Consider the following 15,090-nt stretch of genomic DNA (forward strand, 5'->3'; position numbering starts at 1 on the left):
GTATTTGTAGTAAATGTTTAGAGGGAATTTTGGCTGCTCTCACTCAATTAAAATCAGGAGATATTCTGTTTTTTTTTCTCTGAATCCAAAACATGTATTACTTCTACTAAGTGTTCTCTAAGTTCACAGGTTAGCCAATTTATCTGTGCCATAGATGCCATTAATGTAATGTCCAGAAAGGGCAAAAGATTCAGAAGAGACCAGAAAAATCTTAATAATGGACCTAGATTCAGCCATACAGCAGACTACTTAAGTATGGTGTCTGAATATGTTAAGTGACCTAATGCAACTATGGAATCTATGCAAAAAACATTCATTGCAGATTGTGATCAGTTTAGGTCACATCCTCCATGTGAGACTTAAACAGCTTGACATGAAATATTTATCTACACATCTGGGCTGCAGCATACCCAAGAGCCTTCAAAGGACAATTAATCTACCAGCCAGCCCAGTCGTTGAATAATTCCCACTCAAAAAAAGCATTGATGAAGTAAGAAAAACAACATATGATGAGTACAATCCATAATCATCACTGTGCTGCTTCACCACTGACTCAGACCTTGGCTGAATATGACTTCTGACAATTTGATCTCTCTCCCTCTTGGCTCAACAGAACGGTGAAGCATCGCTCTTTGAGGTGAACATCCGTTACGTCGGCGGGTTGCTGTCGGCGTATTACCTGACAGGAGAGGAGGTAAGATTAATAGATGTCTGTTATCCCCACTTGGTGAGATCTGCTGCTTCCTTTATCCCCAACCACCCCTGCAGTTTGAATGATGTATAGAGGCCGCCTCTTGAGTGTGACTGCATTTGTGTACATCACTGAGTTGTGTCAGTGCTTTTTCAGACTTTTTTTTTTTTAAACAGAATAACAGTGGCTACCCAAACAGTGTACACAGACACATACACACACACAAACCCCATTGTCTTTGGAGTTTTACTGATTTTGATTGAAAATTTTTGGATTTTTAAAAGTAGCGGATTGTCCAAAGGTTTAGTGACAGTAAACAAGGCCCTGTTGTGACAACCGAATCAGCTGTCTAAGTAGTAAAAACACAACTTACAGAGTTTGGGCAGTTCATTACTTGACTATTTGCAGGCTGTCTTGCCAGCTGTCTTACTGGGAGTGTAGTTCATGGTCTGTTTGCATCCAGTCGACACACCGGTCCCGGATGTGTTGCTTGTTGTCACAGAGGCTGGAGGAGTGGAGAGGTGGTTAGCTATTACCCACAGAGGAGAAATTCACCTCCTGCTAACTATAAGGATGTCTTATTTACATTCTGTGTGTTTCTCAGCTTAATTTGCTGACATTCGTCACAGGCAGAGTTAATTTAGAGTTGGAGGTGCTGTGTGAACCCTTGAGCTTCTTTTTAATTCTCTGTGCAGTCACAGCGGCTGTGGCCGTGGATGGTCAGTAAAAAAATTTAAATACTTCAAATAATCAGCTCTAACTTTATATTACTTGTGTTGCACAGAGGTTAGATAATCAGACTGACAAGTGAAAATAATATGGTTAAATTTGGAAGGCAATGAATGAGAATGATTTTTTTTGCTCTGCTTGAAGAGCTACCACAGCTGTGTCCTTGAGGAAGCCACATCTCCAAGTGTTGCGGGCTGCGGTTACGATGGACAGCATCCAGGTGTGAAGCTGTGAAACTTTATGAGTGTGAAGCACGGCCTTGCCAGAAGTGTGGAGGCTCTGTAAACCTTGGCAGGACAAATAAAGGTTTCCAAAAAAAAAAATGCCTGTGACAACCACACAGCACAAAATGGTTGAGTTCATTATCACTGTGTTGTGAAGTCACTGGAGGTCAGCATGTCAGCGTAATGAGCATCTGCCCGCAGCAGCCTCCTGGAGCATGCACACAACATCCTGGGCAGCCGGTAGCCTCTCAGTGGACGAGAGCTGAAGTCCGTACAGGAGCAGAATTAATGGATAGTATCCAGTGACATATGAACACTCAAGTTGGTTTAATGGACATTGATTTGCAGGCCAAGCGAGTTGAAGGGAGAGCAGCATAAAAATTGTCCACCATGAGTGAAATATGAGCACGTCGCTGAAGCACAATATGCAGTTATCCATTATTCCACATTTGCGTGCCGATAATGCGATGCAGAAAATGTTCTTCTATTTTATTCACTGGTCCATGGAAATCTCTGTATCTGCCTTTTGATAATGACATTATCTAATATGGGTGTGTGGATGTGAGCGTGCAAAGAAGGAAGTGTTTTATCCATGCTCTCAACTTGCCACGCCAAGGAAATCTGTAAAGGCACCTTACTACTTTGTTTCTTCATCGTTTGATTTCACTCTTGTTGACCTCAGTCGGTGTGATCAGTGTCGACATCCGTCTCTGTTCCCCTCCAAGTTTTGTTCAGACACCAGTCGCTCGTATCTCACCCTCTTTCCCTTCATTTTGGACTTTCCTACCTTTTCCACCACACCATCATTCACCTAAGATGGAGCATGCCATCTCAGTTTCCTGACGCACGTATCGATACCCTTTACATTGGAGCACTCCTCCATCACATGGCTCACTCGTGTGCTTTCTGTGAAGGGTCCCTGAGAGTGAGATTTATAACCACCGGACCCCCCCCCCCAATCCACCCTCCCCTCGATTTCCCCCATTAGGCCTATGTTGCTCCGAGTCCCCTGTTCCATCTGAATGATGAAACCAACGGTTTGAAGGTCTGTTGCTGCTGCAGAGACTTAAATCACCAGAGATACACTGTGAGTGACTATTACGAGATTGTGGATCCAGTTTGACCAGAGGACATTGGGCAGCTGGTGCCGCTGTAAATGATTGCCGGGGAGCGGATGATGATTATGGCTCCTTGCGGGATGCAGTTTGAAGGAGAAGTGCTTGGAGCAGAACAGGAGCCGCACCTGGCCATTAATAATCTCCTGTTGTTTTGACCGTGCCTGCATGTGTGTACCGCGTGTACGTGTGTGCCGTTTGTATGTGTGCGTAGTGTTTTCTTGGGGCCCCAGAAGGATAATGGCTCGATTTTATGGAAGCTGTCCCCAGGTTAAACGGCTTGTTCAAACGGGTCTGCTCGCTGCCAACCCCTGCTCCTTTTGCCACGCTTTCATCATTCACCATCTCTCACACACACACACACACACACTCAGCCGGGCCGTGTAGCTCTGACAAAGGGAGATACGACTGTAGATGTTAGTCTGGTTTTGTTGCAGTAAGCCCCTGTTCAGCTTTTTTTGTGTAACTCAAGGCTGTACAATTACTGTTATTACCAATTTCCCTTTCTTATTATTATTAATTGTTATATTATTTAGTGTATAAATCTGAATCAAAATGTCTTAGAGCCCGAGGTCGCTTCAGCTGAGTATTTTGTTGCCATGTTGCAGCTGCTCCTGAAGTTTATCTGACACCACTACAGACATAATTTTGTCAGATTTGTCAGTTAAATTTACAGCATCAGTTTCGACTCACCAAAATTGCTAATGTAGCGACATTATTACTATTATTACTGTAGGACTCTTTATATGTAACTAGTGTTGTACTTTGAATGATTGATAATTGGTTTACAAATCGAAATAACTTTCATCAAATAGATAAACGTAAATGTTTCCCTGTTAATACATCCTCAGCTTCATGTGAGCTTCAGGGCGACATGTTGGATCAGTTTGCATGTAGTTCAGTGTTTGCCTGAGAACATACATGTGCATCACCACATGGGACTTTGCAGGAACTTGTACATATGCAGTGTGCCCCCTTCTTCACCCCCATATACGAACATGCAAGTTTGCATGTTACCTCAACGTCTGTTTCTCCACTGCCTACATACATGCTGCGTATGCAGCATGTTTCATCTGTCAGTGTCCATTTCTATGCATATAAACGTGTGTGGTGTTAAGACCTTGTTGTCTCATCGCCTTGCCTTCGCAGAAGAACAGAGAACAGTGAGGGGAAAAAGGAGTGGGGGGGTGAATGAATTCAATCAGCCTTGTGTGAAAATTGCCCGTGGGCTGAGCCGAAGCAGCAGGGATGCAGGGAGACAGCAGCCAGCTGAAGGAGAAAAAAGACGTGTGTTCATATGCTCATCAGCAAGAGGTAAGAGGAGATGGGGGGGGGGTAGAGATGGGAAGAGAGAGGAAGTGTTTTCATATGCTGATCAGCAAACATGAGAGAGTACAGGAGAAGGTGATGTAGAGTGGCATGTTGAGTGGAGGGAAGGAGAGAGTATAAAAGATGGAAAGAAATAAAGGAAGATGTCATGAGTAGTATATCTTGGGGTGAAGGAGGAGCCGTGTGTCCCTAAACTAATTTATTCTCTTTAATACTGCAGTATATAATCTAGCATTCACTCATAGTATACGATCTCTAATAAAACAGTAGTTTCCAGTAGATTTCCATTTGATTTCAACTGTAAAAAAGGTAAATGACACGGCATAAAGGTTCATTGACCTTTGCCAATAAATTTTTTTTTAAAAAGTGGATGAACTGTAATTCATGTGTTTATTTATAGTTTTGTTCTGGCAAAGAAAAGCCCAAAGTTTAAACATTACAGTTAGGAATTCTGCTGGGGGTTTCCTCCTCACCGAAACTTTCAAGAAGTTTTTTTGCTGCTTATTTAGTCAGCAACTTCAGGGATGTGAGACAGCTGAGGCTCAGCTGTAGTTGGACAGGATAGGTGGCTGAATCCACAGCTTATATGAGTTGAGGTGGACAACCTTGTGCAAATTGATCAAATTATGAAGCACATTTCATGCACAAGGCAAACTCAGTGTGCTTTGCAACATGTAATTACAAAACAATGCAAGTACTGAAGATGAGAAAGTGCAATCATAGTGCAATCACACAAGCAGTACAAACACACTTCAATATACGCAAATGCTGTGCAAGACACTACACCCTGATTTAGTCCTTATAGGCCAGTGAATTCGCTGCCACTTGTGTCTCATTGTGACTGTCCATTTTATAAGAGTGGAACATAGGACTGAAAATACTGCTGACAAATTGTCTGAATTAATAGCAAACTTTGCCCACAGCTGATAACAGGTCTTTTTATAGCGACAGAGCTCCAGGTACCGACTGCTGCTTGTTTGGCCAGTGCCAATCCATCAGCCAGGTACAATTTTGAATATAGTTTTCTCCACATCTCAAGGGCTTTCCAAGTGCAGTTCTCCTGTTGTTTAGAGGAGTAGAATCCCACAGCAGACCAGATGATGATAGACAGCTGTCGGCCCCTTTGTTTATGATAGTCGAGTGGGTACATATGCTCATGGTTTATTTATAGAGATAAACAGCTTAAGACAGACTCTAACTCTAGAGGTATACAGGATATGGAGCCAAAGTTGCACTGGAATAAAAATAAACCTTATTTCTAATGTGCTGATGGAAAGTGTGTATCGTGTTGAATTATCATCTGAGCTATTCATTAATTTTCTATTTTACATATTTTTGTGGTCACAACAACGTGACCATAGCAAATGAAGTGGAAATGGAGAAATGTGTTGTTAAAAAAGTCCAGTTTTTCTGGGGAAGGGCCCCTAAACCCTGCATGTAATTGGCCCTCTCCCATGTGTGACGGACTATTTCTGCCCATGAAAGATGCAGAGACGCAGAGAAGAAGAAAGAAAGACTGGCGAGCAGGAGGTAAATAGGCAAAGAGGGAGAGCAAGCAAGACATAGACGGGAGAAGAGAGAGAAATAGAAAGGCAGAGAGGAAGGCTGGGGAAAATGATAGTGATGGGGCGAAAGAGAGAATAAAGAGAGAGGAATAAACAGCAAAACGCCAGAGAGAGAGGAGGGGGGGGGGGTTCATATTTTTGTGCTGTAGGCAGGTGAGGATTAGGAGTTAGACATTACAATCACTGGTAGCAGCCACATTATGAACCTCATTTTATTCTGCAAAATCCTGTCAAGCCAACAAATAAAGGTCAGAGCTTTCCTTCTAAAAATAAGCTTTCTGCAAGACTAGGCACAGCTACTGATATCAAGGCATATGTTTTCCCTGAACTGAAATGCAGCATGTTGTTCTCCATGGGAAGCGTTTTCTTATCTTGTTAGCTGGTTATTTCCATTCTGGGTCAATCACACCATCAATCCATGCGTTTCACTCTGCTGGTGGTCCTCAACCCACTTCTTTAACATGTCTCACTGACCTGTTTATGAATAGGGTGTGAGAAGGCCCATGACGCTCACCACAGATCAACATTAAGACTCTGCTAAAGCTCATAAACTTTAATATTTGTTTATGGCCTGTAGGTCTTTGCAAATCCGAAGGCAATGGTGCAATTTTAGATGTTTCTTTGTGAGAGAATGTGGTGTTTGAGGGGAGTAATGTTTGCACCAGTCCATGTTGTTTTCCTTCTAATTTGGGTGACCCACTTCTGTCTCCAAATATGTTTTTTTGGGGTCATAACACAGGAGAGCAAACACACACACAGAGAGACAATATAAATATCACACACTGTGTGTGGCTTGAATTGCTGTAAACGTCTCTCAGAGATGACAGTTTATTTATTTTTTCTCTATTTAGATGTTTTCTCTCTGTCACAGCATCATTAAGTCACATCATCCAGTGCCGAGGGAAGCTCAGTTGTCACTTCAGCTTGCAGTGTGTGTGTGTGTGTGTGTGTGTGTGTGTGTGCCATGTGTGAATGGAGGAGCAGAGTTTACTCCCAGAATGAATGATTTGACCTTTAGTCGCCTGCTCGAGTAGATCATGCAGAGCAAATTGATTCATATTCATAACACGGCTAATGTCGACCAGTATGTCTTAAAACTCAATCACAGCCTGATACGCGGGAAGAATATGAAAATGATCCGTCTCTGTACATGTGCCAGCGTGTCTTGTCTCTCTCTCTGTCTGCGTCTCTCACTCTTGCAGCGCCTCCAGAAAATTTTCCAACTCCTCTGACATTTTCATGAGGTGATGCAGCTGCATCTTAAAATGGGTTATACAGAGATGTTTTTATTATTTTTTGTTGGTATTCATATGTGTATATTATGATAAATGAAGCCTGCTGTAAACATTTCTGAAAATGTGATTAATTGATAGAGTGAAATTATACAACGACTCAGCCCTCTGGCTGTATTTCCTTTATGCTGGAGCTGCTGTGTGCTGCCTGGTGACAAGGTTTTTTTTTTTTCTTCTTTGGCACACCCAGATGATTTCTCGCCCGTGACTGTATGAAATGTTGTGACTTGTGGAAAATTGTGAGCCATGCTATGATGATGTGGAAGGAGTGACGCAGCAGAGATTTCAGTGCTGCTCTGATGTCAGAGATAACACACGAGGAAAAATTAGATTCTGTGTCTGTGGCTGTGCCGCCTGCTGCTGTGGCACGACCATGTGCTCTCCCTCCCAGATTAAACACACAGTGTGTGCAATGCACATGAACGCATGTTTTCCAAGAGCTCACAAACCGTTTGTTGGGGATATGTTGGCAAACTTGACTTACATACAGTAGAGACGGGTGCCTTACTGTGATGGGAGCTATAGTCAGCAAACTTATAACTATCACCATGTGCAAAGGTGTACATCTACTACCTCCTCTAAGCCCATCTCCTAAGACTTGTGTTTATGCAGCTATTTACAGCAGCAAATACATATTGAATATCCTAATCCAGGCTGCAGTCGCATTTTCCATCACAGTATTGGAAAAACAAATTGGTTTCATGTTCTGCATTATTTCTGGGAGACGTGCTCGTTCTTCCGTGGATGGTAAAGACTGACAGATGGAGGCCGTCTACTCTTCATACAGTATAAAAAGTGACATCTGTGGCTTGTTTGTATTTGAGTCTACACATGAAGTCACTGAACTGTTTGTTTGTTTTTTACATTAAACATTTCGCTTAGTGCCAGAACGACATCAGACATCAGACATCGTCTTTAAGCTAATGTAATTTGTGGTGCTCAATGGTGATTCTGCACCTCCCACTCAGGGACATCAAAGTGCTGCGACACAAAGCGCCATGCTCTTTAAAGGAACACAGAAAAAACAAACAAGTAATTTGCTTAGTCATGGATAATGCCGAGGCCCGCCACACCTTCTGGTCATGTTCCCTCCTAATTTGACCTCATTTCCAAACACGCTGCAGTTGCACCATTCGCCCCTGGCCACAGTATTACCCAAATGTCAGCTGTCAGGCCATATGCACCTGCACCACGCAGCAGCCACTGTGTGCTTTGAACTTTGTGGCACTGATTCATAAACATAATGTGATCTGAATTAGTTTTTTTTCAAAGGAACCTGGGTGCAATTACATCTTTTATTTTTTTAATCTGTGTCTATCTGATTGGTAGTTTAGTTAGATTGGCCTGTGAATATTCTCATTCATCCAGGGATCAGTCCCAGCCTGGTCAGAGCATGAACTGATGAAGCCTCTTGGATAAGAGATGAAACGTCTTCTAAGACAAATAACCAAGTCCAGTTGCATTCGATTTAAATTTCCTTGAGATATTTAGTTAGATTGGTTTTCTCTATTGCTCAAAACTAGTTCAGCATCAATGCTGCATGGGTCTAATTGTGGATAACTTTCCCTTTGTTTGAGCTGTCTGATACTTTTCATTCCTCTCCCATCACACACTGCAGCAGCTGGTAATAGAGAAATTATATCGCCCACCCTGCTGCTCATCCTTGTGGAAAGGGTTACACTGTAGTGGAGATAAATTTATACCAGGTGAGTTTTTTTAACAGTACAATCAGTTACTGCATATGTGGGAGCCAGATGAATAAATCGGAGTCTCTGTGGTCCAGTGAGTGGTGATATTCATCAGAGTGCATGGATCACTTTTCAGTTGTCCTCTAGGGAGAGACAGGGACACCCCACCTCCCATCACACTGGCTGCCTCTTACATAAGCTGTGCTGAGAGGCAAAGAAAAATGGGAAAATGACGTCTAGGTGAAATGGGAGATACTGTATATGGTGTGTCAGTGCAGGTGGGGGAGACTGTAAATGGGGATGATTTATTGTGCGGATGATGCAGAGTATGTCTTTGGTGAGAGGACTGGTGGTTCCTGTGATTTCAGAGAATATACTGTATGAGATACCTGATTTAATGTAAGACAAAGTATCTGTTCAATGTCAGGCTGCATCTGAAAGATAGAACAGTTTAATGTTAGGTAATGATTGCGAATGTTATGTTTATAGCCATGCAAGCAGCATGGCTTGAGGAAATGTCCACACCACTCTGTCCATCAATAAATTGGCATGAAATTTGATAAAGACATTGAAATGCCACACAGGACAAATTATAACATCGTCTGCTGATGTTTTTTCTCCAGAAGCAACATTTAGTTGAAAGTTTGAAGTTATCCAGTACTGCTCATGGCATCCCATCAGCTGGACTTTGTGTTTAATGTTAACACGCACAACTAAGACGTTGGACATAGAAAACGTCCTACACCTCCTTCTGATGTTTTATGTTTTATTAGTTCGGATCCCCATTAGCGCTCTAGAGCACCGCTAGTCTTAATGATGAGTCTATAACTATTGTCTATTATCTCTGTGGTTTATCAGGTGTTTCAGTTATGATGTCATAACTAGACTTACCTTCATTTGTCTCAGTGCAACAATTAGACAATCTATCAATTGACTTGACAGAAAGTTTATTAGCAGCTATACTGAATCACTATTTTATGTAAAACGAGCACTTGGTTTCAGTCACGTCACTTTAAACAATGCAGTCTGCATCTGCATCTTCTGGCATCAAATAGACGAAAGGATATTCATTATTAGAGAAGAGTATTGGCAGATTATTGAAAATATTGAAAATAATAATTTCAGTTTGTGATATATCTCAGCTGTATATTATCTCAGCATCCATTTATCCAGAGCTGACTAATCTAGGCTATATTTCTGGCATTACAAAAGCTTTAACACTGAAGGTGGGTAAAATAAATTAGTACAGTACTAAAGTGTGAATGAGCCTGAACACACACACACCTGCATGCCTGAGTCATTATGTGTGTGTTCTGCTGCCTGTGTGTGAGCAGTGCACCTGCCTGTGCATTTTATCTGTTTGTCTCCTTTTGCTGAAGTGCTGAAACGCGCTCTTGGAAGAAATTTCATTTCCACAGATCAAAGTGAATCATCATAATCGCACAGTAACCTGCCGCGCTCCATAGTCCCTGCCGCAGGCTTAGCCGTGAAAGGAAAGCTCCCTATCCCAAACCTCCATTCTGCTCTGTGTACAAACACCTAATCCCATTTGTGCAGAGTTAAAATAACTGTGCTCTGCTCCACTCTTACATCTTTTAGTTTTATTATGGAATTAAGAGGCGCCGGATAAGAACAACATCTCATAACCAGCAGCTCACACATCTTGCATTATAGCTTCTTCAAATGTTAAAAGCACCAGAGCATCCAGCTTATTTAATATTTGTTTGGGTCTTGTACAGTTGGCTAATAATAACTCACTCTCTGAATAAATCTGTCACTCGGCAATAAGCTAGCAGCCCTTTTTTAATTTAATTTTTTGTTTTTGTTTTTTTGCCAGAACTGCAGCCAAGCTTCCAAGGATACGTCTGCGTGAATGATTTTACAATTAAAAAATTGAAAATTCAGTTTTTACACTCCAAGAAAGATCCTTTTCTTCTGTGTCTATGATTGCCCTTCATGGGTCCCCACCTTCTCCCAATCAGCCCATTAGTTTTCTTCTTGGATAAACCTTTCAATTAGTCTTTCTTAGCAGTACATAACATTCTTACTGAAGTAATTGGACTTGGCCTGAGAAAGAGCTTTGGCACCAGCCCAAATGAGCCCAAGCCTCAATAGAAGTTCTGTTGAGACACTGATGGTTTTTTTTCGTCTTTCACAAGTCATTCCAGTCAGAAAGGACACGACTCAGGCCAAACAAATCAAATCCAGGGGATCGTTAGGCTCTTCTTAATGATGTCAGCCTTGTAGCATCCAGGCCTTTTCATTCAGACTTTGCATAGCTCACAGCCCCAGGGCCTTATTTACAGGCTTCAGTGCACCTCTCTGTCCTTCAGCAATTAAAGGAAAGTGAAAAAGAGGCCGTTCCTACATTTGAGAATGAACTGAAAATATATTTTTTGAAACCCAAGTTTCAGGAATCCTTTTAGTTTGTCAGTGAACAGGAATAAATGTCAAGTCCTACTGTATTCCACCTAAGGCTTTCAGATGCAAAGAAGAAAAAAATAATAATTTGATTATGTAAAAGAATGTATTACTGTATGACCTCAGTAACATTACATTAAGGATCAACAAGGTGGCTTTTAACAGATCAAGTATGGATCCTGGTGGTTTTGGCTGCCTTCATGGAAACTGTGTCTGTGTGGTGGCACTGGACAGAGCAAAAGACTAACACACATAACACAGATCATGTATATTTAAAAAAGAAAAAAGAAACTGAAGTTCAAAAATAGTAGATGTGGATGCTCTGCATCTGAATGTGTTGAACCTGACACTGTTATTTCCTATTGTTTGTATATAAAAGTGTTTTTTTTATATATATATTTAAGAATTCAGTGGGAGTAGATGAGTTGTGAAGCAGCCGCCAATAATACCGAGTGAAAAATAGTAACAGACAAACTGAGAGTGTTTTGAAAGTTGCAGAGGTCTTGCTTATGGTTTTGTCAAAGCTGAAAGGAAACAGAGATCCATGGGCATTTGAACCGATAGTGTTTTGTTTTGCAAACCTTGTGTTTTGTTTTGCAAACCTTGTTTTGCAAACCTTAAACCATATCTCAGACTGCCCGGAGGGTATTTTTAATTCAGACAGTGTTGGCTATCACCATTTTTTATTCAAAGCCAGACCCCATGGTATTGGTTTGGGTGGCGGCGGCCTCTCTCAACATAAGCTAGAGAGATAAACACGTGTGCCAGTGTGAGCTCATGTGTTTCTGTTTGCATGTATTGTTTGTGTACAAAACAATAACCCCTCACCAAATAAGAACACTGTCGCACATTGAATATGATGCATCATGCATAAGCGGCGTCGACACAGTGTGACAAAGAGAAGCTTGAACAGGGGACGGGACGGTCGCAGCCTCGGAGCAAACAAGCCGGAGCAGAGCGGCAAAGATTGTTGACAGTTAAGCTGATTCAAAGTGGATTTTGGGTCAAGAGGAAAACTTGAGACAGTAATATTACCACAGAGGCAGAATGACAACAATATGAAAAATAGTCCAATTTGGCCGAGAAGAATAAGTCTGTCTTATTGAATTCCATTTTCACTGATTAATGTTTCTGTTCAGTCCCCGGCACAGTGAAACAGAACAAACTGCCACAGCTTTTCAATTCCAAATGTAATTGAGTGTGTGTTTTTCATGAAGCTGCAGTGGCCATTAATTAGGCACATAAAAAGCAGCAAATTAATTGTGGGACAGGTTAGAAAGCCTGCTTGCTGTAATCAATTAGATGATAAATAATGAAAGAAATCTCCCCATCCGTGGCCTGGGGAAATTCAATTATTTATCATCCTCACTTCTCCCCTGGAGGAAGCTGCACGTCTGTGTAACAGCTCAGGTAAATTATTGGCTTAACATCTTCACCACAGACGGCTATAGCTTTGAGTGTGCAGCAGCAGCAAAGCCTCCAGCCACAATGCACATAATAGGACGTATACGAGTCCATGCAGACGCCCACAAATGCAGGCATTAAAACACACATTATCTTGATCCCAGGCGGAGGTGGTTAATCGATCTGTTTGTTCATATTTAGTGTAACACAATTAGCTAATGGACCAGGCCTCTTTGTAGTCATGCAAGCTGAGATTTGGAAGCGCTCCCCTTGGAGCTGATGATTGGGGAGGATGAACAGCCGTCAGGGCCGGGCTGGCAGGTCCTTACACTTCCTCACCAAACAAATAGCTCCTTCCCAGCTTCAGCGTAGTGCTGCAGCACGTGTCCTTTTGCATGCTGTGTGGGTAATGGAGCTCAGTCTTGCTGCTGCTGCTGCTGCAGCCGAGATGTCCTTCAGCTGTCAGTCAAAAGGATGCATCCGGACAGCGGTTCCTGAGAGATGCAATGATGATATACTGTCTAGTGTAAAAGAAAATGATATTGAGTTTGCAGCAAAGTTGCAGCCACGACTTGCAACATTAAGTTAGGCTTTGTTTGAGCTCTATCTTCACCCCCTTCTTTTCTTTTAAATCTTATTTCTGTGTTTTTTCTCTCCTCAGCTTTATCATGTTTATCTTGGTTGTAACATTACTCCATGTCCCTGCCAGCTCAATGCGTGCCCCCCCTCCTCCCAACTCTGTTTTGTATTCTCCAGGAAAGGTGCAACTCACACACAGTGAGATTGCTCTGGGATACAGGAGTCAGCTCACAAACTCCACCCGAGGTAGTTACGCTTCACTGTGCGTCTGAGGAAAGAGGGGACGTAAACAAAGTGTCCCCTCCGGCCCGTGGGAGAGTCTGTGTTCACAGCACGCCTCCGGCTCGGCGCGTTCATACGTCTTAGTGCTCGGGTGACAGAGTTCTTTCTCTATCTCTCACTCTTTCTTTAGCCTGCGGGTAATTTAAGACCACATACAGTAGACCACCAATCAAAACGCTGTGTCTGATGAACCGAGACGGACAAATGTGCACCCTCTTTCAGACTTGCTCCCCAACAATCTTTACAATGGCCGTGTTTATATCTCCTGAATCTGAGTTGATGGTCCCTCGTGGCCACACAAAGCAGAACCGTTTGCACAGAAACTGTCCAGGGCTTTTTCAAAGAAAGCGTCTATCTGTAGACTGATGATAAATTATAATCCTGTTTCCTGTATGAAAATGAAATATTTTTCCTTCCCAACTTTTTTTTTTATCTGCTAATATGAATCGCTTTGTTATTTTCTCCATCTTTCATCTCAGTTATCTGTTAGGATGCTGCAGTCCGTCGGGATGAAGGGATGAGATTAAAGAATAGACTTTTCTTCTGCGATTTTCCCATGATTGATTGCTCTCAGGCGCTCGGCAGTTGGAATAATAATTCCTACTGCGAATTCATCCGCTTGATTCGATTCTCTGCACGAAATGCTTTTAATACTCACAATCCCATGGAGCAATTTGTGTCTTGTGTGTGCAGAGAGGCCGAGTATGGCCATCGGTTGACTGATGTCTCGCTGCTGCTGCTGCTGCTGTCGTCATGCAGCTGGTGTCATGATCAGCCTGTGTGACTGTGATCTACAGTCTGCATCAGCACTGCAGGTGGTCTGATTGAAGTCAGACAACACATTTAGTTATGGCAAGCATGGATCACACTTTGATGGCAGCAAAAACAAGTGCTCAAAAAATGAATCCTTGGTATTTTACATCTGTGCCTTGCAACAGTCATGTTGGAGTTTTGAAAGAAGTTCACCTCCTAGTCACAACCCAAGGTTTGCCTGCTTAGTCATGCAGGAAAATCAAAGCTGTGCTACCATGCTGCTTTGTAACTCCAGGTACGCATAGTTGTGGTGTTGCACATGTTGCACATACAGCAGACAAGTTTCAACACCTGAGTGCTGTGTTGAAATCAGGATTCAGCTTCCAGAAGCCATACTCTAGGTTGTAGTGTTGTAATACTGTACAGGAGGTAAAGCTGAATCAATCCATCAATCAGTTGGTCGAAAGATAGAATTTTGATCAATAATAGATCAATGTCTTTTTTTTGTTTAAAAAAATAGCAAACATTTATTTGTTTCGGCTTTTCAATGGGATGTGCAACTTTTCACTTATGTTTCAGACCGATTATTGGAAAAAATTAGTGATGGACTGAGTGATAACAAAATAAATTGTAGGTGATTCAACACTAAAGATTGAGGACTGAGGAGGACAGAGGACTGAGAGTGAGGATAAAGAAGGCTGGTATCATAAATTGGTCATGAATAGGGTCACCACTCACAATTATTTTGATTGATGATTAATCCGCTGATTCTTTTCTTGATTTAACCCTTTGGTCTGTGAAATACCTGAGAATAATAATAAATACCTTATAATCTCCAAGGTCACACCTTAATTTGTCTCTTTCAGGTGAAAAAAGCAGTGGATTAACTTTCTATGGATCAATATTTAAGGCATTTCTGTTATGAGTCCATTCAAGAGAAGTATGTAACTGTGTCTGTTTAAGTACGAGGAGTCTCTTACATTGTGATACACATAAAGAGACAACTCGGCTAACAGCC

At 42.0% G+C, this 15,090-nt stretch overlaps 1 protein-coding gene across 2 annotated transcripts in view; it reads left to right on the forward strand.

Annotated features, from left to right (window-relative positions):
* The window catches only part of LOC310999419 (mannosyl-oligosaccharide 1,2-alpha-mannosidase IA), a 194,792-nt gene that overhangs the window by 128,467 nt on the left and 51,235 nt on the right, over positions 1 to 15,090 (forward strand). For both annotated transcript variants that reach the window (XM_083989837.1, XM_083989838.1), the window contains exon 4: positions 614 to 694. In XM_083989837.1, coding sequence (XP_083845963.1) covers positions 614 to 694 — 81 coding nt within the window. The remainder of the gene's footprint in view (positions 1 to 613; positions 695 to 15,090) is intronic.

Source organism: Trachurus trachurus (assembly GCF_905171665.1).
Source record: "Trachurus trachurus genome assembly, chromosome: 16".
Classification (NCBI taxonomy): domain Eukaryota; kingdom Metazoa; phylum Chordata; class Actinopteri; order Carangiformes; family Carangidae; genus Trachurus; species Trachurus trachurus.